The sequence below is a fragment of the Xenopus tropicalis genome, chromosome 5, assembly GCF_000004195.4.
Source record: "Xenopus tropicalis strain Nigerian chromosome 5, UCB_Xtro_10.0, whole genome shotgun sequence".
Taxonomy (NCBI): Eukaryota; Metazoa; Chordata; class Amphibia; order Anura; family Pipidae; genus Xenopus; species Xenopus tropicalis.
Window position 1 is genome coordinate 126394171 of NC_030681.2, and position 27937 is coordinate 126422107.

The 27937-nt window shown below is 40.4% G+C and overlaps 2 protein-coding genes across 12 annotated transcripts in view; one reads left to right on the top strand and one right to left on the bottom strand.

The window, feature by feature from the left end:
* The window catches only part of scly (selenocysteine lyase), a 76420-nt gene that overhangs the window by 12936 nt on the left and 35547 nt on the right, over positions 1 to 27937 (bottom strand). The window contains exons 1-2 of one of the 5 annotated variants that reach the window (XM_031901673.1): positions 6042 to 6094; positions 3196 to 3323 (exon numbers count right to left, since the gene is read on the bottom strand). In XM_031901673.1, the coding sequence (XP_031757533.1) occupies positions 3196 to 3236 (41 nt within the window). In that variant the 5' untranslated portion in view covers positions 3237 to 3323; positions 6042 to 6094. 5 annotated transcript variants of the gene reach the window in all.
* On the top strand, positions 6127 to 26890 carry sp110 (SP110 nuclear body protein). Of its 7 annotated transcripts, none has more exons than XM_031901540.1 (16): positions 6127 to 7087; positions 7558 to 7652; positions 8029 to 8160; positions 9131 to 9267; positions 9695 to 9730; positions 11240 to 11284; positions 15541 to 15585; positions 16678 to 16717; positions 17087 to 17182; positions 17689 to 17828; positions 18708 to 18770; positions 19626 to 19750; positions 20958 to 21027; positions 21265 to 21333; positions 24023 to 24124; positions 26088 to 26887. In XM_031901540.1, exons 2-16 carry the CDS (start codon positions 7616 to 7618, stop codon positions 26163 to 26165), a joined length of 1215 nt encoding a protein of 404 aa, XP_031757400.1. In that variant the 5' UTR covers positions 6127 to 7087; positions 7558 to 7615; the 3' UTR covers positions 26166 to 26887.

Below are 27937 nucleotides of genomic sequence, written 5' to 3' on the forward strand. Positions count from 1 at the left end.
ACATGTTAGGCTGAATAACAAGAACTTAAGTGTAAGTGTTTTTATTGATTGATGTTGTTAAATAAAAGCTACTGAAATATCCCTGTATTTGTGCTTCCTGATTGTATTCTGTGGTGAAAGATCTAAGAAGGAATCTGCACTGATTGTCACTAAAGAAGTGGGGATCCGTAGACACCGTATGGGAGCGACAGAGATCAGAAGCATAGCAGAACAGGAGGGAGCATCAGCTTGCTGGAGGTGACTGACACAGGGGAGCGCAGAACTTTAAGAGCACAGGGTCCTGATGTGGATGTAAGTAGGAACCAGAAGCGCAAGAGGCTATATTACCTGTGGTAATTCGCTACTGACGTTCTCTTTGTTTTTTCTAAGGGCTGTTAATGTATGGGACCTGGTGGTGATTAACTACTTTGCTACAGATAAGCCTCTGAGACACTTATCACTACTACAACAGGCTGGGATTACCTTCACTGTGACTGCGCAAGTTTAATGGACATTTTGTTTATTAAACCCTGACAAGCCAGTATATGAGGAATATTTGAGGTAGTTTTTACTTTGGGAGCATGGTTTCTTTATTTTAAGTGTTTTCTAATCAGCTATTTATGTACTGACCATACTTTTTCTCATTGTACAAATAATTCCAGATAAAATGTACCATGCAACCCTATATTTACAATACAGCATTTTGGTTGAGCGATTTTTAAATGCAGCAGAGGGGGCTTAATCTCCATAAAACATAATAGAACTGTGCTGCCTTATGTGTAAATGATTATGCAGTGGTTGACAAATATTACATGATATGCTGACTGTTCAAGCTTTGTGCTTCTTCAACTTGGACTTTTGCCTCAAGGATGTCGAACCTGATGCCCTCCAGCTGATGTTGCATTACATAGTAACATAGTAAGTTGGGTTGAAAAAAGACATACGTCCATCACGTTCAACCATATGACTATATATAACCTGCCTAACTTCTAGTCGATCCATTACAATTCCTAGAATTCTCTGACAGAAGTTGGAGGCAGTTTGCAGTCCAACAATTAAAGGGAAGAAACTAGCTGTTGTTAGGGTGAAGACACAGAGAGCTACTTAGTAGCAGGTACTTGTTACTGCTACTAAACACCAGAAAATCCCCTGCCATAGACAATACTGAGAATTGCCTTGGCCAAAACACACATTGACACAACACTGACAGTTATCAGTAAATGATCAGCATTGTCTATTTCTCACAATTACAATTCACTCACAATTTCTGGGGCCTGTGTGGAGAGGGTGTCAGTTTTCAGGTTTCTGGGTATTGAGCTGGAGGATGATCTGACCTGGAGGGCTAATACCAGGGTGCTCATAAGGAAGGCGCAGCAGAGACTGTATTTTTTGCGAATTCTAAGAAAGAACTGTCTTCCTAAAAATTTGCTTCTGGCCTTCTACCACTGTTCCATCGCAAGCGTACTTACATACGGACTGTGCGCATGGTTTGGCAGCTGTACTTTCTCAGATGTGAAGGCACTTCACAGGATTGTCAGGGCGGCAGAGAAATTGTGGGCTGCCCGTTACCTAGTTTGGAGCAAATTTATATTTCTCGATGCTGGAATAAAGCTTTAGAAATTATGCGTGATTCATAGCATCCTGGACATTGTCTTTTTCAGGTTTTGCCATCAGGTAAGAGGTACAGGGTAATGAAGACAAGGACAAACCGCCTTAAAGCGGACCTGCCACCTCCCATGTGTTTTTAAAAAAAACATATTAATGTAATCCGCATCTAAAAAGGACTTCTAATCCCCCTGTTACCTATGAAAGATTATCCATTGACGAAAAAATCCACTGTTGCTTGAGATGTACCGACGATGAAGGAGCCATCTTTATCCTCCATCTTCTACCTTCAAATCTTGCGCATGCGCTGTACATGAAGTCACGCGCATAGCATGTTGCTAAAACACAGTGTGTACAGCACAGTCACATGTATGCGTTCCACTGAAAACTGTGCAAGATTAACAAAATGAACTAGGGAGGGGGAAAAAGCAGTGACGTTTACTATTAGAACACGCCTAAAGGTGGCCACACACGTGGCGATTTCCGATCTTTCGTGCGACCATCGTACAATCGGCCACTAACCGTTCAGGGCCGAAATGGCAGATAAGGAGGTAGAAACAATAGGATTTCTACCTCCTTCTGCCGATTCAGCCTTGTATGGTGCCTGATCAAAATCTTTTAACATGGCCGATCGGCGAGTCGACCGATATCAGCAGCCTCCTGTGATATCGGTCGACTCACCGACTTGACATACACGCACCGAATATCGTACGAAAAGGGGTTTCGTACGATATTATCGGTGCGTGTATGGCCAGCTTTAGGCATAGAGGCAGAGCTTTTGATTGACAGCACTTAAAAATGAGAAGCTATATATATAAAATACGTTAGAACAAGAAAAAAAAAACGATGGTTTACTGGAATGTCCATTCTACCAATAGACGATTTTTAAGGTAAGGGTGACAGGTCTGCTTTAAAAACAGTTTCTATCCTAAAGCAATTATGGCTCTGAATTCAACTTAGAGAGGAACTGTTAAACTTTTCCTATTCCATTAGTAATTTGTACGTTACAGTAATGTGCATAGTGTGTATTTTGCCTTGCTTTGAGTTGATTGCTTCTGCAATTTTGTTGTTTAAGTGACAATGACAATAAAGATTATTCATTCATTCACTCTGTAGCTGCTACTAGTAGCTCTGTGTGTATTCACCATTATACTGCATGACTTGTTTAATAAGCTTTAGCTACAAGGAATCCTGGGATTTGTAGAAGCAGCAGTTGCAGAGTTCAAGTTTGCTCTGGAAGCACAGCTCTATCACATTCACACTCCAGTCAATATTATCAGGGGGGGGAAATACATCGTTCCCTATGGTTTTGGAATGTCTGGAGGAAAACAGACAGACAGATAGCTAGCTACAATGCAAGTTACTACAAAGCTCTGTTTCTCTGTCCAGAAAGGGTTAAACTACTTCAGCAAATCCTAAAGTTATACCCATTATAAGGCAACAAAACTGAAACCAGATCTAGACCAATTAGAATCAGTGCAATTTCTAAAGCAAATGAACACCCCCCCAGCCAAGGACATTTGTACAGGGGCAGCTGAAACAGAGGGCTAATTGCCAGCAGTATCTGTGCCCAGTGTGAGGTGGAAGCGCTTATCACTAAGGTGCACTTACGTGTGTATGAGCCGAAGACCAGGAAGCAAAGGGATAACCATAGAGAGGAGTGAAGAGATCGCCTTGCATCACAGAGAGGAGCGGCTAGAGAGTCTCATGTTACTGCCTGAAGCTTGTGTCATAACTTGCTGTAGAAGAGAAAATGGGCTTTTATGTGATACAGTATATTCGCTGCATGACTGATTTATGTTAAAATGTGCTTGCTGGATTTAAACACTTGAAATTATATATTTTTAGCATCAGGCATAATGTGTTAATGTAATGATACCGTAAGAAATATACAGTACATTATATTTGTTGTTTATTTTCGGTTTCCGTTAGGGTTAGAAACTGGATATCTATGGCATTAGAAGTATGCAATCGAGCACTTGTTCCACCTTTATTAGGGGATTGACCCAGGAGGTAACTATAGGGCAGGGATCCCCAACCTTTTAAATGTGTGAGCCACATTCAAATGGAAAAATTGTTGGGGAGCAACACAAGCATGAAAAAAGTTTAAAAAATAGGGGCTACCGAATAGTTATGATTGGCTATTTGGTAGCCCCTATGGGGACTGGCAGCCTACAGAAGGCTCTGTTTGGCATTTCACCGGGTTTTTATGCAACCAAAACTTGCCTGCAGACCACTGGGAGCAACATCTAAGGGGGTGGGGAGCATCATGTCATCACAAGCAGAAGGAGAGATTTTTTTTTATTCTACTCCCTGTAAGTCAACAAGACCAAAGATCCCTCTAATTTCTTCTTGGCTTTGTGGGCACAAATGTTTTTTGTGTGCACTTTTTAAAACCATGTGCGCAGTGCAAAATTATGTGTTTGCACACATTGGGGCTGATTTACTTACCCACGAATGGGTCGAATGGAGTCCGATTGCGTTTTTTTCGTAATGATCGGTACTTTGCGTATGTTTTGCGATTTTTTCGGATTCTTTACGAATTTTTCGGATCCAATACGATTTTTGCGTAAAAACGCGAGTTTTCCTATCCATTACGAAAGTTGCGTAAAAAGTTGCGCATTTTGCGTAGCGTTAAAACTTACGCGAAAAGTTGCGCATTTTTCGCGTAAGTTTTAACGCTATGAAAAATGCGCAACTTTTTACGCAACTTTCGTAATGGATACGAAAAACTCGCATTTTTACGCAAAAATCGTATTGGTAACGAAAAATTCGTACAGAATCCGAAAAAAACGCAAAACATACGAAAAAGTCGCAAAATGTTCGTTTTCAAGTCGGAACTTTTCCAATTCGGGTTGGATTCGTGGGTTAGTAAATCAGCCCCATTGTGTACACCACAATGGATTGCGTGTGCTGATCTCAACATTTGCCAGTGCACAGTTTAGAGGGCACATTGAACAAGACCTATCTTTCTAGTATTCTCGGAGGAAGGAGAAACAAAAAAGAGCTATTTGTTACCATTTCAGCTATGTCAGATTAAGGCCCAAATAACATTACAGGGATGTGGATGATCCATCAAAAACTGAAAGTGTAATTAGCAAGAATGATGAAACATTTTATCTGTCAGTACAATCATTCTAAACATCATGTCTTTGGAAGACAATGGTGAAATGGATACTACAGATACTTAATGCCTAACATTACCTCATCAAAACATGTCAACTGTGTAACTGAAGCAAAGTGTGTTTGAATCCTGCCTTGGACAAGTTGGCCCATATGATTCCATATCAGTACAATTTCCTTGGAATGGGAACAAAGAGTTGGTTAAAAAACATATTTCATGATTTCAAGTGCCAAGCTCTATAATGCCTTTACAATAGTTAATCTGTTATTATAGATTGCAAAAGTGGTCCATATCTACCGATATTTGTTGAGTGTATAATAATCAATGGATGCTTGTAAATTGTGAATAATAGGTATAGAAAATAATTTGCTTGGACACTGACAATATTATTTTGAAACAATCTGGGCTTGGCCTGTATGTTACCACCTGGCCTGGCAGTGCTACATTCAGGTCAGAGGCACCAGAGATGTGAGTGTCTGGTTTGTGTGTTCAGCAAGGGAATAATGTACTTAATCACAGGCTGTGTTTTTCAAGTTACACCTAGTTTTACAATCTGGTACAAAGTTGCCCTGTAAGTTGCACAGTTTTGCACCTCGCTTCAGTCCATTTGTAAATCACATCTATGTTTTTGCCCAAACAATTTTATCTGTTATAAAAATCAGTGTATAACGATCATTTACATCTGCAGATGCAGTGGGCAACTTGCACTTTTCCCCACAATGTGTTTCATGTGACACCACTTTCATTAAAGATACTTATGTCAAAATGGGCTGCACTTCTATATTGTTGTGCTTAGCACCGCTCCTGCCTTCTGTTTTGAAACAGGTGCTGCTGTGCATATTGACACAATGGAACCCTGGAACTACTGTCACCTCTGGACCAGGTGGCTGGTTCGCAGTTCCCTTCCCACTCTGCACACTTGCACCTAAATAAATGGACGCAGACATCATTTGTACCCTAAACATTGGAAATGACATGAGATGAACTTCCACACAATTGCTTCCGATTTGGTATGAAAAGTGCATGCAGTTCTGTTAATTTTGCCAACACACTGACACTTCCATTCCAGGAAAAACTGCTGCATCTGTGGCTGTAAACCCATATGTCTTTGTGTTTTTTTTACAAATATCAGGAAATAATATTTTTTATTGAACTTACCCCACTTGATCAGTAACATACTATGCAATATCAAAAAGATACATCAATATTTAGAACATATTTTACAGTGCATTAGTTTACAGCTATTACATTTGGATTGTTCCACTTGCACTGCACCTAGAGCAGCCTGTTAGTACGATTAGCTTTCAAGTTCAGCATGCTGTCATTTTTGTACCTGGTTTCCTGCATCATTTATAGAGTGTTCTTTGCTTTGAGTACATGTAAAGACAAACAAAAAGACTTGTTGCTATTGTACTTTACCAGTGTACAAGAAAAAGGTACATCTAAATGCTGTCCTCCTAGTTATGCTGACAGTGATAAATGAACATATATCAGTACTGTCAGATCTGCTGTCAGGAGTTGCTCTCACAGGTCACGTCCACGCTAACATCAGTGTACCCATTTAACCTGTAATAGCAACATATGTAAGTGTTATAGAAATGACTTGCATGGTGCTTTGTTTGTCTGATGAAATCTCCTATCCAGTGGTTGACAAAGCATTCAAACCTACTTTCCCCTCAGGTTTATTGTAATTGCCACATGTAGAACACTTTACATGTTGTGATCCCTGGTAATTTTGCCAAAATGTCTTCCCTATTTTCACATGATTACCAGGTTTAAACGCATGTAAAGTATTTTACACGCAGTAATTCTAATGAATCTGGAAGGGTGAATATTTTGGGGGGCTTTGTTGCTTGTGGGATCCCTACTGCTGCTCTTGAACAGCCCTATGAATTTTCTGAAGGCAAATTACCAGCTCACAGATAAGCCCTTCGTATAATGTGCTGCTTCTCAAAGCCTGAAAAATTAATGAAACTGCAAAAAAATGAAATAAATAAATTGCATTCATTGTGAACAAAAGTAACCTGACTTTTAAGGGTTTTGAAAGTAACTCAGGGTTCACATTCGTTAATTTAAAAAAAAATTCTGGATTCAGTACGTCTGTAGTTCTTACTACACTTTCTTTGTAAGAGAAAACTTGCCAGGCTGCATATGTGCTTATTTACTGCTATATTAAAATATGCTTGTTAGGACTTGTAAATTCATGCAGCTGGAGATAACAGTGGAGAATGATTATACATCAGTGAACTGGCAGGAAAAGGCAGTAAGGATCTGAAACGAAACAGAAAGTATGATTTTTCAGTGAAGGGCAGGAACAGGAAGAAAAGATCTGAATCAAAACAAGTATGATTTCAACACACTAGTTCAAACGGCTGCAAGGTATGTATTAACCTTAGAATTCTGAGTTGGTTTAACAGTTATATGCACTTAGCACTGTACAATATAAATGTAAAGTAAGTCATACCCAAGAAAACCCCCCCAGAAATCTTAATGCTTTGCTTTGGAGAGCAGTGAGTGAGTGTTGGCCGATATACACAATAATTAGACTTTGTTGTTTTCCAAGAAACAGGGGCAATTGGTCTTTATAGAGAAATATTATTAGGGATCATTACTTACTTACCTTGTTTGTACGTCTATGATGTGAAAAAAGTCAGCACAATTGGCCATGTTTTTGTCTACAAAATTCTTACCCAGAAAAATTGGTCTCCTGGGTACTTGGGCATGATGCACACTTGTACAGTACCCACTGGTTGATCATACTGATACTGTGGAGGATCAGCCATTGTAGGGCCACTATTAGTCAACTTTTCATACAAATTACCTGCTAAGCATCTTATGTCATTTTACAGCACTTGGAAAGACTGTGGTTCTTTACAGTTGAATTGCCATTGGCTACTGTACTGTTTCATGGAGAATAATGCTCAAAAGCAGAACATCAGGCAACGTAAGGTTTCATGGGATTTATTTACAGCTACTTAGTAGTTTATGAGGCTTAAGGGCTTAATTTATTCCAGCAATAAATTTAATGATTATTTACCAGTGGGGGACTTTCTTGTATTTGCTGATTTGTGCTGCAGGGTTGTCTAAACTGGGTCAAAATATAGGGCCAGATTTATGATTGCTTGAGTAATAATAAATAAAACCCTGCATGAGTTTGCTAACTCACTCTGGGTTTAGAGCATTTGGTCTTGAGCAATCATAAATGTGACCTGTAATTTTGCAGTAATTTTAAAATTAATTTGAAGACACGTTAACAAAATATATGTTTTGTTTAACCATTTTTTAAGGTATATTTTTCCTATGACCTATGTCTGTTTTAGCAGAACTTTCTCAGAAATTCAAGAAGTATAGGAAGAAGAGAAAGATTCCCAGGAGTATATTAACATCATCCAGCCTGTCTGTGACGTGTGGCAGTAAAGTGGGCATACTGCACAAAGATAAACTGCATGGAGGTAAGAAAGGACACTTTCCTCTATTGACACTGCACAGCCATCGCTCTCTCATTAGATCAAATGCGGTATGAAAAGCAGCACCCTGTTTGAGTGGTCATTGTTTGGCCACCTCTCCCTTCCTTTGCCAGTTGGTCTGACTATGGGCCAACAACAGCATCTGTAGGATCTGTTTGCTTTATTGTTATGTCCCTGGGGCTGTTTAATGTTTGCACATATCAGGGTTCATTTACGAAGTGCAGGACAAGGCTCAATAAGAAAAAAAAGTGAAACCTCTATGTGTTTTTGTAATTTGAAACCTGCCTCACACTTTGCACCTTGGGTGCCAGTCTTTATATAACATGGAGCACAGAGACATAAGTTTCCCCTATGAATACATTGCTGCCTGTGTTTGGCAGTGCTATATTTATGAAAGCATGGAAAGGAGGAAGAATGCATGAGTCTCCTCTCTCTTAATGCACTCTCGGGTCACCCACAACTTGGTGCATGCACTGGTTATTGACCTTAGCATCTAGGCATTGATTGTAATAAAAGACTGGAAAATTTACTGGAGAGAAGTATAGTTCAGGCACCCATTATTACAATCCTGACAGCAATGTGCTACTTTTTTTCTTGCTGTTGGACTTTGTAAAATACAAAGGGCAGGGGCACATAATGGCGTGTCTTTTGCACTTAGCACCCTGCCACTCGGGTTGCAACTTAAACTACATTCAGCAGAGTTGTATTCATGAGGGGTGGGATAGACTGGGGCAGTAGCTGGTCATCCCCTTAGATGCCCCTAGCTTGCATGTCATCCAGAACAGAGGGAGAACGAACAGATGCTAGGTGCTACAAAGCCGTGTACTTACCAGCTGCCTATGGCACTGGCAAGGTACAAGGTTGCATTGGGATTTAAATGTAAAAAAGCTATTCAGATGCATTTATCATACTGACAAGCCAAAACTCTGATTGTGCTCCCTACATTCCCTGACAGGGTCAAACAAGTGCATCTTATCAAATGGGACCTGGATGACACCTAATGAATTTCAAAAACATGGAGGATGTCAGAGTTACAAAAACTGGAAAATTAGCATCAGATGTGAAGGCTTTTATCTTAAAGACCTAATCCGGGTAATTTATTCATGATGATGAATGAAAGAGAGCAATTAATATCATCTTAAATATGTATGGGGAAGTATAGTTAATAGTTATAGTGTGTCTTTTTCCACAGTAAAAAGCTTTGTACACATCAAAAATATAAATTTGCTTAATATTTTTCACATGCCATTTTTGCACTCTAATAGATCTCAGTTGGTATGAAAAAAAAATTTCAGTCAGGAAATTGTTTTAATACTACCAATAAATATAAGAGAAATCCTGTGTAAATATGGTTGCATTTAGCGAAGGAAAGCCAGAGGTTGAAAATTTTATTCAAGCCAGTGTGTTAATACATTATGTGGCTGATCCCTACTGCACCAAACAAGCATGCTATGAGAAGCCACAGTACCTCCATAAGATGGGAAAATGATTTAAAACGTATTTAAATTCCTGTTTACAGCTAAAGTACCTGGAAGCTCCTCAGACTTCAAAATCAGTAAGTAAATACCAGTATTTTTACAATATTATTATTATTCTATAGGAAACTGTGTTTTCTTCAGTTATATTTGGTGCTTATTGTTTCAAGTTTCACATGACTCACTCAATCCTGTGCATTTTAAGAAACAAGGGAACACCTACTATATTTGCATATTTTCAGTATCCATAAACTGTATAAATATATTCAGTGGGCAGTCTAACTTGTCATTGAACTCCCCAGTAAATTGTGCATTGTTCCTAGGTTTGCCAACCACCAATAATGGGTTGACCTTCAAAACATACCACATTCCTTAAACAATACCAAAACCATTATAAAAGCATAATGATGTGCATTCTTGCATTCTATAGGGAGGCTTTGTTCAACTTTTTTCACTATGTCAAACTAATTATATATATATATATATATATATATATATATATATATATATATATATATATATATACATACATATCAGTGACTAGTATAAAATGTGATATTTGGAGAAAAAAAATTAAAAATAAATTGACAGTCCAATACACGTCATGATAGAGATTCTAGTCCATACCCCCTTTGAAGGGAGGTGAGATGTGATACCAAACACAATGGATACCTAATCATTAATCCAAAACGTATTGCGCCCTTTATCCCCTTCTGGGAAACAGGTCTGTCATGTACATTTCCATGGCTCATTGATTACGCCACCAACAACGCCCCTTTCGCACTGTCCCGTATACACATATCACTACCAACTGCAGGTTGAGTCAGCAGGTGTTGCCAAGCCCCCTTGCAGAAGCCTATAAAAGGGAATACATTGGCTGTGCGCCTCTTTTAGCCTAGAATCACTTTGAGGCAGGGAGGACCTTGGTGAGGACTGATGTGGCTAGACCAAGTGGCAGAATAATTCCTTCAGGGATAGTAAGTAGTTGAGAGTAGTTGGGTATGAGTTTACTGTAGGAGTGAAAGATAGTTAAGCTAGTGAGAAAGGACAGTCTGTTGTTCCGATGAGAAATTAGTATTTTGAGGTAGAGCCCTGGAGGCAATTGTGGGCCAGGTAGGAATCTGATAGCGTTTAGGTGTAGGTTAGAATAACATATGGGGGTTTGCAGAGAGGCAACTTGAGTGAAGCTTGGACACTGTAAGAAGTCAGGGGTTGTGGAGGCTTCAGAGAAAACGCTCTGAGAAGCAGAGAGAGAGGATCTGTGAAAGTATTGTGTTCTGTGTAACTATCATCCTTGAGTCAGCAACCAGACACCCGGTCTATAGACTGCCTCCCTGCACAAAGCTACTAATAAAGTGTGCCTTTGTTCATCACAACTTTGTGAATATGCCTACTTCTTTCAGTAAAGGCCAGACACACATTTTGGACTGTAATGAGTGTCTGCCAGCCATGGGTAGCCCCATTACCAGTTCCTAGAAGAATTTTCTACTGATTTACAAGTGCCATCTGTACAACTGTACTGACATCTGTACTCTTCTCTGTTGCATAGGAAAACATAATTTAAAGTACAGTCCATTTCCTCTTTACAGAAAAAGAATCTGGAAGCTCCTGAATTTCCTCAATCTTCAAAAGCAGTGAGTACCAGGAAAAAACGGTGTATTCTTACAAGCATAAGCAACACTCAGAGAAAAATTGCTTTATTTGGGTTTTTTAAATTATGGTTGTGTTGTGTAGCTCTAAATGCCCAATATAATGTTGTTTCTCAATACTGTAAAGTGCCGTACACTTTATGCCACTTGCAGTTCCCCTTATCCCCAATGCTTCTCTGGATTCCTCCCATAAAATATATACTATACATGGTTATGTTGTTATCAGTTATAGGGACAGACTCAAATCAATACGAAAACATTTTTTTATCATGTAAAAACCTATGAACTAGATTAATTTTTAAGGAGAAACATTTATTTCTCCTAATTCAGTTTCAAGTTTTTCCCATTGACTTAAGAGTTTTCATGTAATAACAGTAAGGGGCACATTTATCAATGTATGAATTAGTACGATTACAAAAAAATCGTATTTTTTCTAATTTATAGAACTGTGCATATTTTATACGATTTTTTCGTGGTTTGCATCAATTCGTGCGTCAAAATCGTATTTGTCGCAACGAGTTCGAAAGTTTTGTTATTCATTCAAGCTATGGTGCCATTGAGCCCTATGGGTGACTTTCCTTGGGCCGGGTTGGAGCTGCAGAGTGCCATTGAGCCCTATGGGAGACTTTCCTTGGGCCGGGTTGGAGCTGCAGAGTGCCATTGAGCCCTATGGGAGACTTTCCTTGGGCCGGGTTGGAGCTGCAGAGTGCCATTGAGCCCTATGGGAGACTTTCCTTGGGCCGGGTTGGAGCTGCAGAGTGCCATTGAGCCCTATGGGAGACTTTCCTTGGGCCGGGTTGGAGCTGCAGAGTGCCATTGAGCCCTATGGGAGACTTTCCTTGGGCCAGGTTGGAGCTGCAGAGTGCCATTGAGCCCTATGGGAGACTTTCCTTGGGCCAGGTTGAAGCTGCAGAGTGCCATTGAGCCCTATGGGAGACTTTCCTTGGGCTGGGTTGGAGCTGCAGAGTGCCATTGAGCCCTATGGGAGACTTTCCTTTGGCCAGGTTGGAGCTGCCGAGTGCCATTGAGCCCTATGGGAGACTTTCCTTGGGCCAGGTTGGAGCTGCAGAGTGCCATTGAGCCCTATGGGAGACTTTCCTTGGCCCAGGTTGGAGCTGCCGAGTGCCATTGAGCCCTATGGGAGACTTTCCTTGGGCCAGGTTGGAGCTGCAGAGTGCCATTGAGCCCTATGGGAGACTTTCCTTGGGCCAGGTTGGAGCTGCAGAGTGCCATTGAGCCCAATGGGAGACTTTCCTTGGCCCAGGTTGGAGCTGCAGAGTGCCATTGAGCCCTATGGGAGACTTTCCTTGGGCCAGGTTGGAGCTGCAGAGTGCCATTGAGCCCTATGGGAGACTTTCCTTGGGCCAGGTTGGAGCTGCAGAGTGCCATTGAGCCCTATGGGAGACTTTCCTTGGGCCAGGTTGGAGCTGCAGAGTGCCATTGAGCCCTATGGGAGATGTTCCTTGGGCCGGGTTGGAGCTGCAGAGTGCCATTGAGCCCTATGGGAGGCTTTCCTTGGGCTGGGTTGGAGCTGCAGAGTGCCATTGAGCCCTATGGGAGACTTTCCTTGGGCCAGGTTGGAGCTGCAGAGTGCCATTGAGCCCTATGGGAGACTTTCCTTGGCCCAGGTTGGAGCTGCCGAGTGCCATTGAGCCCTATGGGAGACTTTCCTTGGGCCAGGTTGGAGCTGCAGAGTGCCATTGAGCCCTATGGGAGACTTTCCTTGGCCCAGGTTGGAGCTGCAGAGTGCCATTGAGCCCAATGGGAGACTTTCCTTGGCCCAGGTTGGAGCTGCAGAGTGCCATTGAGCCCTATGGGAGACTTTCCTTGGGCCAGGTTGGAGCTGCAGAGTGCCATTGAGCCCTATGGGAGACTTTCCTTGGGCCAGGTTGGAGCTGCAGAGTGCCATTGAGCCCTATGGGAGACTTTCCTTGGGCCAGGTTGGAGCTGCAGAGTGCCATTGAGCCCTATGGGAGATGTTCCTTGGGCCGGGTTGGAGCTGCAGAGTGCCATTGAGCCCTATGGGAGGCTTTCCTTGGGCTGGGTTGGAGCTGCAGAGTGCCATTGAGCCCTATGGGAGACTTTCCTTGGGCCAGGTTGGAGCTGCAGAGTGCCATTGAGCCCTATGGGAGACTTTCCTTGGGCCGGGTTGGAGCTGCAGAGTGCCATTGAGCCTTACGGGAGACTTTCCTTGGGCCAGGTTGGAGCTGCAGAGTGCCATTGAGCCCTATGGGAGACTTTCCTTGGGCCGGGTTGGAGCTGCAGAGTTCCATTGAGCCCTATGGGAGACTTTCCTTGGGCCAGGTTGGAGCTGCAGAGTGCCATTGAGCCCTATGGGAGACTTTCCTTGGGCCGGGTTGGAGCTGCAGAGTGCCATTGAGCCCTATGGGAGACTTTCCTTGGGCCGGGTTGGAGCTGCAGAGTGCCATTGAGTCCTATGGGAGGCTTCCAAAATCATGCACTGAAGCATCAAAGTCAGAAAGTTTTCGCGCAATTAACGCACATTAGAAATTTTCGTATTTAATTCGAATTTTTGGCACTCATACTTTTAATGATCCGAATTTCGGACTTTGATGAATCTGGCCCTAAGTTAAGGTTTTTTCACTGAATTATATCTGGCTCTATAACACAATTTGAAAGTGAATATGGCGATAAGTCTTTCTCATCAAACTGAACCTTGTGTGTTATGCGAAATAATGTACTACCTGCTATAAAATATTTGAATATTAGAAGTGTTCTCAGAGTTGCTTAGCCCATATACATACACTCAACCTGCTGTCTTATGCCTTTATAAAGTGATTAAACTCCTTAGTGACTAGTAGTATACATATATTTTACAAAAAGAGACATTGCTCCTAGGATTGCCACTAAATGGGTGCTTTCTTTAATGTTAATAGAAGTTTGCAGTGGGAATCAGGGATTATATAGGAAGTTCTTAGAAGACGTACAGCCATCCAGTAGCCCAATGACCCGTAGTAAAACGTAGGGAAGCAGGGGCATGACAGACACGTTGGACAGACTTAGCCACTCCCAGTTGCAGGTGATTGGTTAGTTCGTAAGGGGTATAAAATGGTGGTAACTGTTCCCGCTTCTCACTCCATTTTAGTCAGCAGAGTAAAACGCCCACCCTCCCTCCCTATAGAGGTGGAGATAGCGGAGTGTCGTTGGCGGGGTGATTAAGTTGGGGGAAAGCAATGGTTGGGTTAGGAGGGGAGTTTTATAGTTAAGTGGGGCTGGCATGCTTGGAACCTCAGGGGTAAGAAAGTGGATTAGGAGGTGAGTTTTGTTGGGTAGTTGGTTCCGGGCCAGAAGGGCAGCTGGCAGCGCCAGTTGCGCTGCGCAGTTATTGGATTGTTACAGTGTTTGGCTATTTAAAAGTTGATTTGTTTGTTATACAAACATTTGTGTTATGTTTGAGATGTTGTTTCACATTTGTTATTTATGTTATGTTTTAAATTAAAACTTCACTTGTTGATAATAAATTTTCTGCGGCCATTTTTATCCCAAGAATTGGTGTCTGTGTGTTTATTGGGGATGGTAAGTAAAGAGGTAAAAGGGGGGGTGTTGGTTGGGAGAAGGGTGGGTCAAGTTCCAACGTTACTCCTGTCATGAAATTTGTAAGGCATTAGAATAACATTATGGACTGTAGGTGGCAGCGACCCCTAAGGCTGGTTCTTGGTTAGGACTCCCCATGAGCCAATATGATCATTCAGAACAGAGTTTTGTATAATTTTAAAAACATTTGTTGGCTCCGAATATTCTTCCCAACAATTTTGTACCAAATCGTCCAAATCAAGTCGATCAGACAACATAGAAAATTTCTGTTGGGTAACAATAATATGTTTGCATGTATCTGATTATATTCTTCTTTTCCTGATGTGCTGTTGAAATACTATTGCAAGTGCTAATATTGTTGTCTGTTATTTAATGGCGAGAACTACTGGGGGGCATCTTTGGATGTACAGATCTTCCCTGATAAAGGGCTGTGGTTGCCTTGGGGCGAAAAGAAAGAAGCCCAAATCATAATGTACAGCATTTCTAGCATTCTTCTTTAGTGAAGCTTTAGTTCTCTGATAGCTTTTATAAAGGAAATGGTACAAATCATGGGCAAGTCTGGCTATGGGTGACCTGCTTGAGTACCCAAGGATACCGTGTGGAGCAAGAGAGAACCATTTGATAACTATACTTTCTCTATAGTATGGGAAAAAGCATTTACTGTATAATCCCTTTCTTGTTTACAGCTAAAGAACCTTAATACTCCTGAATTTCCTCAGACTTCAAAAGAAGTGAGTACGAGGGATTTATAATGGGAAGGTGGGGATAGCAGGCAGCAAGGGGTGGTGGCCATTTAACAGAGCCCTGCTCTCCACTGGGCGCTCTGAGGTTGGGATGTCTGTTGATGTGTCATGTATCCCATGACTCACTAAACCTTTTGTACTGTATGTATGTATAATTTTATTTAGAAAGCGCCACAAGGGTACACAGCGCTGTACCACCTACTGTAAAATATTAGAATGTTAAAGGGATGGTTCACCTTTAAATTGACTTTTAGTATGTTATACAATTGCCTATTCTAAGCAACTTTTCAATTAGTCTTTATTATTTATTTTTTTATAGTTTTTGACCTTTTTGCCTTTTTCTTCTAACTCTTTCTAACTCTAACTATTGTTCTGTGAGGCTCCAGTTTTATTGTTATTGTTACTTTTTATTACTTGTTTCTCTATTCAGCTTCTTTCCTATTCATTTACCATCCTCTTATTCAAATTGCTTCCTGGTTGCTAAGGTATTTTGACACTAGCAACCAGATAGCTGTTGAAACTCCAAACTGCGGAGAAATAACTAATAAACTACAAATAATAAAAAAAAGAAGACCAGTTGCAAACTGTGTCATAATGTCACTCTCTACATCTCTACAAAAGTTAATATTACTCTCTACATCTCTACAAAAGTTACCTTTTAAGTTCCCCTAGCCTGTGTAAAATACATGCAGCCTTTTGACTTAATATAGCCATTGAACATTTCAGTTACATCCGTATATTTTACAAAAATATGTACATTGTTTTTAGGGTTGACACTCAGCTGTTCAAATGCCTCCTAAGAACAAGCTGGTATTAAATATTTACCCTAATTACATTGCAAATAAATTCATTACTCTTAGTATGCCCCCAGCCCACTAATTGTACTCTAATCCACCCAGTTATACCCCTGGCCCATGCAATTACACTTTCTTTCCAAACCAGCTCCCCTCTGTATTTACTTGTGATCCCCCAGGGTTTTTAGGTGCGTATTTATTGCCACAGTATAAGATGAAATAAAGACTTACCTGATCTCTTTTCTAATGATTAAACTTTACTCTCTCTACATGTGTGTGTGTTTAGGTCAGCAATGAAGATTCTTATTCTGATGACAAAAAACCAGGTTAGCAACAACTTAACTATCTAATATTATAACAAACATTAGGGGGCAGATTTATCAACATTCCGATTTTCGTTGTCGAGGATTTCCCCGCTTCACTTTCCTTACTATGCTGGTTTCATATTTACACAAGTTACTGGTAAATAGTACTTGCTGATTGATTGGCTGTACAGGTGATTAGACCTGTAGCAGACTTTGCACTCTTTGTTAAATAAGCCCAGGAGTGTTAACCCCAGGAGATTTATTGATTCTGTCAGATTTTTTCCCCAGCATATTTCCCATTTGGTCTGGCCCTTCTTATTGCATGAGTTTGCATGCTTACTATAAATGAGACATGGCAGTTTTATTTTAAAATATTTGTGTACTCTTTAGTGGAGTCAGCCCCATCTGTTGTACCTGTACAATACACTCTGCCTGTGTCATGTGGAGCTTTGGAAGGGACATTGCATATACACCGGTTTGGACAAGGTGAGTGCAACAATAAATATCGAAACAATCCCTCTAACTATAATATAGACAGGTACTGGGCCTATTATACAGTATGCTCAGGATCTAGGGCTTTCTAGATAAGGGATATTTTCCTTTATCTAGACATTTGGATCCATACCTTTAGTAAAATAAGGATTAATTATATCTTATTTGAGATCAAGTACAAGGTACTGTTTTGTTATTAGAGAGAAAAAGGAAATCATTTTTAAAAATTTACATTTTTATATTAAAACAGAGTCTATGGGAGATGGCCTTCCCATAATTTGAAGCTTTCTAGATAACGAGATTTCACATAACGGATCCCATACCTGTATACGTTTTCTATATAAATTATAAAAAGTTTCTATCGTCTGGTAGTGAATAGTGTACACAATATTGTATCCCATCTTATTCTATTAAGAAATATGATAGGAAATTGAGAATATGAATAGTTGGGGATGACCAAGAATTCTAATTGTCACTGTTATTGTGACATTTTTCTTAAGGTAACTGTGGAAAATGCATCCGAACTGCCAATGGATGGTACACTCCTGTACAATTCCTGACTCTCAGTGGAGTCCCAGACTCTAGCACCTGGGACGCACATATCTATGTAAGAGGGGAGCCGCTAAATACTATGTTCCAGGCAAGTGCATTTATTAAGTAATATACTTTTTAAAAAAACAGATTAATGGCTCATTTTCCTGCCTCCACAGTCCCTTTAGCACATGGCACTGATACAATACTGATTTATTTTGGGCATGACCCCTTAGCTTAACAAGAAATAGATAAAATCCCTTGCGCAGACAAGAATTACCTCTGTGTCACCATAGGATGTTTTGTTTGATGTTCCCTCCATTCCTATCCTACTCAGTAAACTATTTCCTCCAAAACCCACCGTACGGTTCTATAAAATAAAAAAACAGAAATGATTTACTTGCCCTTCCAACACACTAAGCGGCCACAGGCAGTAACAGTTTGAGTGAAGGATATGAGCAAACCTCCATTTTGGGGGCAGCTTAAATATCTCATAAATATCTTTCCCTTCAGCCAAACCTTGGGGACCTTCCCAGGATTCTGCTGTTGCGGTCAGGCAGGGCCTTTTTATAAGCACTACATTGCTCTGGTGCAGTTCTGTGCTTTACTAGCCTATAGCAGTATGATCAGAGCTAATGCAATTGCCATTGGTAACTGCTCTGGTGCAATTTTTCACCTATTTTAGAGAATCCACCCTCAGTCTTGTGGCTGCTGGGATTATTTACAATATTTTAGGCATGGTGCAAAGTGCCAAAAAATCCACTTTTTTGCACTTCACACAATGCCTTCCACCCTAAATGAATTACCACAGGTACATGTGGCTGCTCCCATGAATACAGAGCTGTAGGCATCCCCCCTATCCTTTCCCTAACTTGCTTTTTATTCAGATGAGTGACAGACACAGTTCTTAACAAAGCCCTGTATTTACTGCCAATACACATATTTAAAAAAAAAATCAAAGTTTTTGATCTGGTACTTTTTCGTGCAGAATCTCCTAAGTTTGCACAGTGCTGGTTGTTGCTGTGATATTTGCACCGACTGTGAATCCTTAGTAAGTATTTCTGATACACATAATGTACATTTATGTAACTCTTCTCTGCTTTATGTAGTTATGTTTAAAGGTTGCCTCCTACTGGGAAAAGTGGGGTGCTACTGCACTGAAAATCCCTTAACTCTTGTACTTTACATACCAGCATTGGACCTGTTATCCAGAATGCTTGGTACCTGGGGTTTTGTGGATAAGGGGTCTTTCTCTAATTTGAAACACCACACCTTAAGTCTGCTAAATAATAATTAAAACCTTAAACCTAATAGGGTTGTTTTGCCTCCAATAAGGATTAATTATAACTAAGTTAAGATCAGGTACAAGGTACTGTTTTATTATTACAGAGAAAAAGGAAATGATTTTTTGAAAATGTAAATTATTTGATTAAAATGGAGTCTATGGGAGATGGCCTTTTCTTAATTCTGAGTTTTCTAGATAATGGATTTGCAAATGACAGGTGCAGATGCACAGGTGGCCATGGGTTCTAGTGCAGTGGAGCATTCTCTAAAGCTGTTCATACATGGGGCAAGGTCCAAGTTGGTATATTGGGCAGAACTGACTATTCAACTAAGACTCTAATCTGAACATTCTGAAGTAGATACATTTGATCAAATTGTAGTCGATCTCAATAGAAAATCTTGTTAGTTGTGCTACTCAGTTGACTAGTTTAATATGATCATCCTAATTTTGGGTTCAATTGATTGGTAGCTCATTCTAAGGCCTACTTGCACAACAATTGGATTGCACAGATTAACCAGTTGTATGGCCAACCTGGAACAGGACTGATCAACCCTCATTCTTCTAATTCTTATCTTGTCTTGCTCCTAGTTACAGGTTTTTTTGATCTTTATATTTTTACAGCAACAAAATGATGATGAGTGCAGTGTGTGTGGCGATGGGGGGGACCTGCTGTGCTGTGAGGAATGTCCCCGTTCATTTCACAGCAACTGTCACGTGCCATCCACATCAGAGGCAAAGTCCTCAAGGTGAGTCAGTGGCATAGGATCTTGTTGGCCTTGCTAGTGTTTTGGCCTTTACTTATGCTATTTATTCTAACTTTTTTTCATAGACATTCAAATGTTCCATATTTTAGGGCGTTATAGCTGGAATCATCACACAACCATCATTCTGACTAGTTTTTAATGTTATAAAGGCTTTTACTCCAGATTAACACTAAACCCTCTCCTACTCACACACATACCCTTATTTTATGGAAGTGGAAATGGGGTGGACAGTGTCATACCTGCGAGGTACATAATTATATTACCTGTGCATAGATTAATTATACAGGAGGATCATCTGTGGCTTTAGTTTCCCTGTTTGCCCCAGTTTAGTGCAAAAAATAAAAAGTATATTCAGTATAAGCCCTATTCATTGCTTTCATGTTGAACAAGAGGGAATACGTTCCCTTTAGGAAGCAATACTTATTAATAATAAGTATACCACCATTTACCTATAAAGGGCTAGCTGAGCCAGGACAGTTTACTGCAGATTACTAGAGTTTACTAATAAAAATCTGCAAATTATTACAGGTATGGGATCCCTTATCTGCAAACCTGCTATCCAGAAAGTTATGAATTACAGAAAGGCCATCCCCCATAGACACCATTATAAGCAAATAATTCTAATTTTTAAAAATGATTTCCTTTTTTCCCTGTAATAATAAAACAGTACCTTGTACTTGATCCCAACTAAGATATAATTCACAATTATTGGAGGCAAAACAATCCTATTGGGTTTATTTAATGTTTAAATGATTTTTAGCAGACTTAAGTTATAGAGATCCAAATTACAGAAAGTTCCCTTATCCGGAAAACCCCAGGTCCCGAGCATTCTGGATAACAGGTCCCATACCTGTACCAGAAAAGTAAAACTGGCAATAGTGTTTATTATTTACTAAAGTGTATATGAATAATGTGACTGGGATGACTGGGATCCAATCAAATACCTGCATACAAAGGCAGGTGTATAACATCCTCAGCCCATAGAGGTCATCCCCTAACAAGTTGTGAGGGCCCATGGACAAGTTATGCTAAAATACAAAGGGGCGGTGAGAGAAACCCATGCGGATCAGAAGTATAAGTTAACTACTTTGTGGTGTGTTTTAAAAAAAAGGGTGCCCATGTTGTTCCTGCCATTGTATTCATGCAAGAAATTCAGCTATCCAATTATTGTAATCTTTTGCTTATTTAGTGAATCTTGGATTTGCACATTTTGCAAGATGCAGCAGATGCGGATGCACAGTGAACCTCAGCAGCTGCTGGTAAATTCTGGACATCAAAGAACACCACTATACCATGAGTACTGTGTGTGCTGCTATGTAGTAATGTTTGTCTGTCTGTTCATCACAATGTCACCCCTTTCTAAAGTTCAGAAATAATACATTACTGTCATTGTTGTAGTTGTTAGACCGCATGTGCCCATACTAAATATAACATCTATATTATGCAGAATATCTCAAACACCCTAAGTGCATTATGTGTTTACTCTTATCTTTTAGAGCTGCCAGTACTTTCTGCTCCACGTTCTCTGTGACCCCAACAATGAGCTTTCTGTAATTCAGAGCAAGGTAAATCCATCTCATTTCTGACTCTTAACTTTAAATAAAACAGCAAATAAACAACTCCCAGAGGAGTACGGGTTGAGGAAAACCTGATTCACCACCACCACCTCCAAGTGGACCAGTTTAGGCACCAAAAGTCAACCAGTAGAATCTACCAAACTTGTATGTTTTTGGAAGCCATTATAGCTGCAAAGGTGGACTATACGTCTCATTGTGGATAGTTAGAAAATACCAGTCCCGCTGAAATTAGGGAATTAGTTACAATTGTGGTACTGGTCAGTTTTTTTGGCAGCAGCAAGTTGCTATATTTTAAACCATAACTGTTTCATTATAGTTCACCTTCTGGTTTTTAATAATTTTTAAGAGCATGTCCCTCACCACTGTTTTAATGGGTGGTGATGTATGTTTTAATTACAAAGGTGGTTTTAAAGCTATCAGTAAAGGTTACGTTTTAGGTGCCTGTTAGATACTACAGTTTGTTTTGTGGTGCCCGTCATTATTACTTTTCCACTTATTAGTGAGATCTGGTCTAATCAAACAACAGACACATTATTTAATTCATTCATTCATTTAAGTACACAGAAGTCCAAAAAGCCCCCGCCAGCTCACTAAATACTGACTGTCTATGGCCAGGTTAAAAGATTTTGATCAGGCACCATTGAAAGAGCGCACGAAAGATCAGAATCGCTACGTGTATGGCCACCTTAACAGCACCCCTTTAGCATTTGCCAGAATCCACAGATTGCGAATCTGGGCCTGCTTCCAGTCTCTTTTCATCACAACACATACAAAGTTTTTAGTGGCCATGTTTAGAAGTGGAATTTTGGAGAGGGATATTTTTATTAGTAGTATTTGTGTAGCATAGATATGTTATGCATGCCCAGACCAGTGTTGGGGTAGGAAATAATTGTTAGAAAACTGATTTTTTTTTGCATAAGAGTTGGTATAGTTTTAGCAAGAGATCTACAGTACATACATTTGTTTTGTGCCTTGTAGTAAGGAAGCTCCTTGCTTTATTCAGAGTAAAACTATTTGTGGTGTGCTTTTGTTTAATCTAATTTCATGAATTTTCAGTATTAGGGCTATCGCTACTGGTTAAGCCAACTTAAGTGCATGTTCTATTTAGGGATGTTAACATTAAAAATAAAATGTTGAAAACAAACATGCAATTACTTGCTATGAGTACTAGACCTCACCAACTTTTGCACCCTTTATTACAAAACAAAACCAGGTCTCAGAATGGGGGTAACTGACAGTCAATAGTTATTTTCTTTTTTTTTTGTAACTTGAATTTTTTATTGAAAAAGCATTTCAATGGTTTACATACATTCTTGAAAAGTAAAGCATAAAAAGATAGAGAGAGGAGATGGGGGTAAGGGTAGGTAGGAGATCAGTTCACCATTTATATCACTTTGAAGATTCCGTTTCTATGGTATTGTTAAATTGCTAAATTGGTAACACCTGTGGTCCTATTGGTCTAGGGGGTTGAGGCTAACATTTCCCATGGGGCCCATATTTGCAGGAAGTGTGGGGTCCTGTTTTGCAGTCGGGCTATGTTTGATTCAAACAACTTGTTGTTTTCCACTCTGCGTTTGATTTCCATTAATGTTGGTGGTGTGGAGGATTTCCATTTTGCTGCTATGGCCAGGTGTGTAGCAGTAAGGATGTGATTGATCAGAGCTTGGGTGGATCTGTGAGTTTGCGGGAGAGGTTTACCTAGGAGGAACGTGCTTAAGTCTATTGGTATTGTAGTGTGGAATGTTTTGTTGAGCAGGTCTGAGACTTCCATCCAGAGTGGGGTTATACTGGGGCACGTCCAAAATATATGAGGTAAGGTGCCTATCTCTCCGCAGTTTCTCCAGCATAACGGTGATTGATTTGGGAATAATTTGTGCAGTTTAGCAGGGGTGTGGTACCAGGACATCAATATTTTGTAGATATGTTCCCTTTGTCTCGAGCAGGTTACCATCCGTCTTGCGTTTTCCCAGATTGCAGCCCAGTCCTGGTCTGAGAGGGGCTGGGGCAAGGTTAAGTCCCATTTAGTCATGTATTGATGTCTGGGTGGTGGGTCTCCTTGTGGTTCAGATAGTAGTTGGTATATTTTGGATATTAAGCCTTTTTGTGGTAGGCCGGTTTTTGCAAGTCGTTCAAAGGTGGTATATGGAAGTTCTTTCGCTCTGTCGCTATAGGGTCTCACGAAATGCCTTAATTGCAGATATTCAAAGAATTGTAGGTTCCTTTGGGGGGCTGTTTGTGTGATATCAGCATAGGAAATTATCTCTTTGGTTCTTGGGTTCAGCAGGTCCCTTATGGTCTGCCAGTTAGTGGAAGTCCATTTAGCGATATAGTGAGATTGGGTTCCTGGTTGAAAGTCCGGGTTGCTGAGAAATAGTACGTTGAGAGATTTTGGGTTGAGCAGTTTATATTTCCATCTTAGGTTGTACCATATGGTTAATGAGTGGCGTGTAGATGCCAGCAGATCTGTCTTTGCCAGTGGGTGGTTTGATTCTGACCATATTAGGTAGTTTAGGTGACAGGCTTTTGAGTAGGCGTTTTCGATTTGACCCCAAGTGCAGTTTGAGTCCTTCTGTGACCAGGCTAGTAATTGCCTGATATGGGCTGCCTCAATAGTTATTTTCTTAATGAACATAGCTGATCTCTTCCCTTTACAATTGGCATGCTTTCTTTTGCGCAGCCCAAGGAACTGGACCTTCTGAAGCAGCGACTGCATCGAATGGAAGGTGGCAGTGGGGAATGCCCTTGGAACTTCATCTCTGATGTCATTCTGGCAGTTTTAGTAAGAACCTAGTATAGCTCTATTCATTAGAATATTTTTGGGAACATGTTCACTGTATAAGATTTTGATAATATATTCTATTTATAGTGCATGTGCACTTTTTATATTCTATTCTCTTTTCTATCTCTTTGCTTGTCAAACTAAAGCATGGTTATGTACAATATTTAAACATATGTTTTATCACAGATCTTATACAACTTGTAACAAGCTGCCTGCCTGTACACACAGTTTGTAGGGGAAATTAGCTATGGTAGGCAGGTTAGCAGGGGATCTGGAGCATAAAAGAGACAGGGACAGAAAATGCAGAAAAATAACTTTGCCTTTAATTATTCACTCAAAACAAATTAACAAGGTGCTTGTCTTCATATGGCATTTCTAATTTCAAATAAGGGTTGTAGTCTTCCTGGCTCCTGGACCAACACAAGGTTAGCACCCTGTTACTTACAGTTCAGCAATAACTTCTCTCAATCAGCCAGGCCACACAGCCTACTTCTCAGTAAGTTTCACTGCTGCACTTTCTCCAAACGCTGCCTTTCTCCAGGCACTGTCACAGGCCCCATGGCACTCGCTCTCAAGCTCAGGCACAGCATCTCTGTCCATTTTTGACAAACATTCTCGGTATCTCAGGCTTCCTCTCACACACTAGGAACAACCAGGGCTGTGTCTCTCTTCCAGACATCCAAGAAAGAGCCCATAGGTGTGGAAGCACACCCCTTTTATCTCTGCACTCAGTTCCTCTCTCAGCTGCCACTTAATTACCCAACTGAGAGGGAATATTAACCCTATTTGCCCTAGGTATCCCATTGCAGTCCATATCATGCACCTTAAATGTATACTTTCCTGTACATTTTTAGGACAAATGTGTTTTCCAAACACTCTTGCTTAGCTTGTGAAACAAGTGGAACTTGTCACCATTTTTGACATCCAGGTGATAGGCTAAATGTAGCTGGTCACTTGCGTCCCCCATGCAGATTAATAGTCACATAACACAGGTGCATAGCACCCACTTCATCGACTAATGGTATTTTCCAATCTATATATGACCAGGTCTGGATATTAGGTTGGCTATTATTTTGACCCTATACACAGGCAAATAAGGTGCCTGCTTGGTCAAGACTTGATAGCTAATGTTGGGCTGTTACATAGGGAGCAAGATGGGAGTGGGGGTGCAACTCTAAGGGAGAGAACAAATAAACAATTGGTGTTGGGTAATCTGGGGTGGAGTGAGTTTGCAAGTGACCATCTGACAGGGCTTGTGCGAGTGGTGGTGGGGAGTGGGGACTGGGCTTGGGAAAGAATGAATGAACAGCCAGTGCAGTTGGGCAGAGGGTTGGGGAAGGAGTGAGTTCCTGAGTGAGGGTCTAGGGGAGGAGATAGTGAGCAGGTGGTACTGGGTGTAGTAGTATTGCCTTGTGTGCAAATACTCCTTAGCCTGGCTCTGACCAGGGCAGCCAGTGATTAGAGGCCAGACTCAGTCCAGTTTCATCTTTATCAGGACTCTTAAAATGCAGTGCAGGTCTTTTTCCTCATCTTGTGTGAAGTCAGTCAAGCAGTCTTTAAAGAAAAAGATCTGCTCTACATTTGTACACAAAACATTATAAATTATGGGACGTGATTCAGGTTTCTAAATAAAAAATTCAAAACATATAACATGATATGTACATATCTACTGCAAGGGATATCGTTCTGTGGGACCCTGTAACTTATAAGTGTGCCACTGCCAATGCTGGGGGCTCCGCCATTAAAAAGAAAAGTTAAATTTGTACCATTAAGGTAAGGGACACTTTGAATGGATGAAGATACAAACTGCTGTTTTATTCTGCTTATAGAATTATATAAAGTGATGGTGAATTTGATTTAATATTTCCACACTGAATTGCCAGTGGTTGTAAAAGCATTTTAATATAAAACACCATATCTTGACATGTAAACTGTATCTCCTGCACTGCATGTCTCCTTGCAGGGAGCTCACCCTCACCAGAAGAAAGAGAGGCTGCGAGGCCTGCTACAAGAAGAGTTCAGTCAGCTGATGCTTTCCTGAACAGCCTTTTTCATCACTTCACTCAACGGTCCAGGAAACTCCAACCTTGCAGTAGTTTCATTTACTAGTTACATTACTATTATTTCTTTTATTTAATGCTAAGGCTATCAGTTGTGAGGAAATTGCAAAGAGAATTGCGGAGTCAACACAGCAGATTTCCAATATGCAATAACATGTTTGACAGCTTGGCATATCCATGTACTATAGTTGACACCTGTACTATTGTTATATATCCCCTATATGATAACTGTATTTTTGTAATATTTTGTTAATAAAATATTAAAGACCAAATAAAGAAATGTGTAATTAGCATTACAAGGTATAATAAACTTGCACACAGGTTACAGGATCATGTTTAAAGTGCTTAGCAAGCCCTCACTAATGGTGGAGGAATAGATTTGATCAACCTTCTTGATACTTTAAGGTTTTAAAGACATGGGAAGGAATGGCATTATAGACTAGAGCAGTGCTGCCCAATTTATTACAAGTATTGGGCCAATTATATCTCATACAGCATGTTCGAGGGCTGGATTACATAAAAATTATGATGTTGTTCAGTGAATAATGCTGAGTGAATCTGTCCTATTTCGCTTCACTGAAAATTTCACTGAAGAAAAATGTGGGCGTTTTCTCATTTTCTTATTCTCTATAGTTCTTCTAACTTTATGTTTGTTATGCTAAAAATTATTTGCTATTGATAACTCTAATAAACATTTCTCTTTGTCCTTCTGTTTTTTATTTTTCGATTCCATAGTACATAATTTTGTATGTTAATTTTATGTTCATGTTAACATACAAGTATGGGATCCATTATCCAGAAACCCGTTATGCAGAAAGTTCCAAATTACAGGAAGGCCATCTCCCATTGACTCCATTATAAACAAATAAGTCTAATTTTTAAAAATGATTTCCTTTTTCTCCGTAATAATAAAACAGAACCTTGTACCTGACCCCAACTAAGATATAATTAATCCTTATTGGAAGCAAAAAACTCCTATTGAGTTTATTTAATGTTTAAATAACCATTTAGTAGACTTAAGGTATGGAGATCCAAATTACGGAAAGATCCCTTATGCGGAAAAACCAGGTCCCAAGCATTCTGGATAATGGGTCCCATACCTGTATTCATTTTGCCCTACATGTCTGTCCTGCATAAACTAGTCCACAAGGATATTTTATAAGATAAATGTCCCTGGAACTGTTACGTGTAAAGTGTCCATTAATTTTAATTGAAGTACCCCTGTTTGGATGCACTATAGAATCTCCATGGTAAGTGCTGTTACAATGTGAGCAGTCCCCTAAGCTTAACAATGTAGTAATAATCTGTATTAATTACTAATCAGCCTTATATTCTATATATGCAGTATATTGTGAGTGGGTCCCTAAGCTCAGGTAAGTGCCAGCAGCACAGAGCATGTGCAGGGAATCGGCAGAAAAGAAGATGGGGGGCTACTGGGGGCAGTGTTGGACTGGGCCGGCGGGGCACCAGGAAACAACCCAGTGGGCCCTGCCAACCCAGGATGGGCTGGAGGGGAAGTTTAAATCTGACCCATCCAATCCCTGTGAAGCTCTACCAGGATATAAATTAAAGTGACAAAGATGAGCATTTGTAGTAGAAAGAAAATGATGGCACTTGAGCTCCCACCCCACCCCCCCCACTTCCCAAGTCTGCAGCTCACTGGAAGTAGGTGGGCCCAGCTAACAAAGTAAGTGCAACACTGCAGGGCCTCCTATGGGGGGAAGGTTTGTGGCTGGGGGCAGCGCCAGATTTG

Coding starts and splice junctions, on each gene's coding strand:
- sp110 (XM_031901540.1), top strand. CDS start 7,616: ATGGAGAATAATGCTCAAAAGCAGAACATCAGGCAAC. Junction 7,653..8,028: donor AAAGCAGAACATCAGGCAAC/GTAAGGTTTCAT, acceptor TGTCTGTTTTAG/CAGAACTTTCTCAGAAATTC. Junction 17,183..17,688: donor TATACACCGGTTTGGACAAG/GTGAGTGCAACA, acceptor ATTTTTCTTAAG/GTAACTGTGGAAAATGCATC.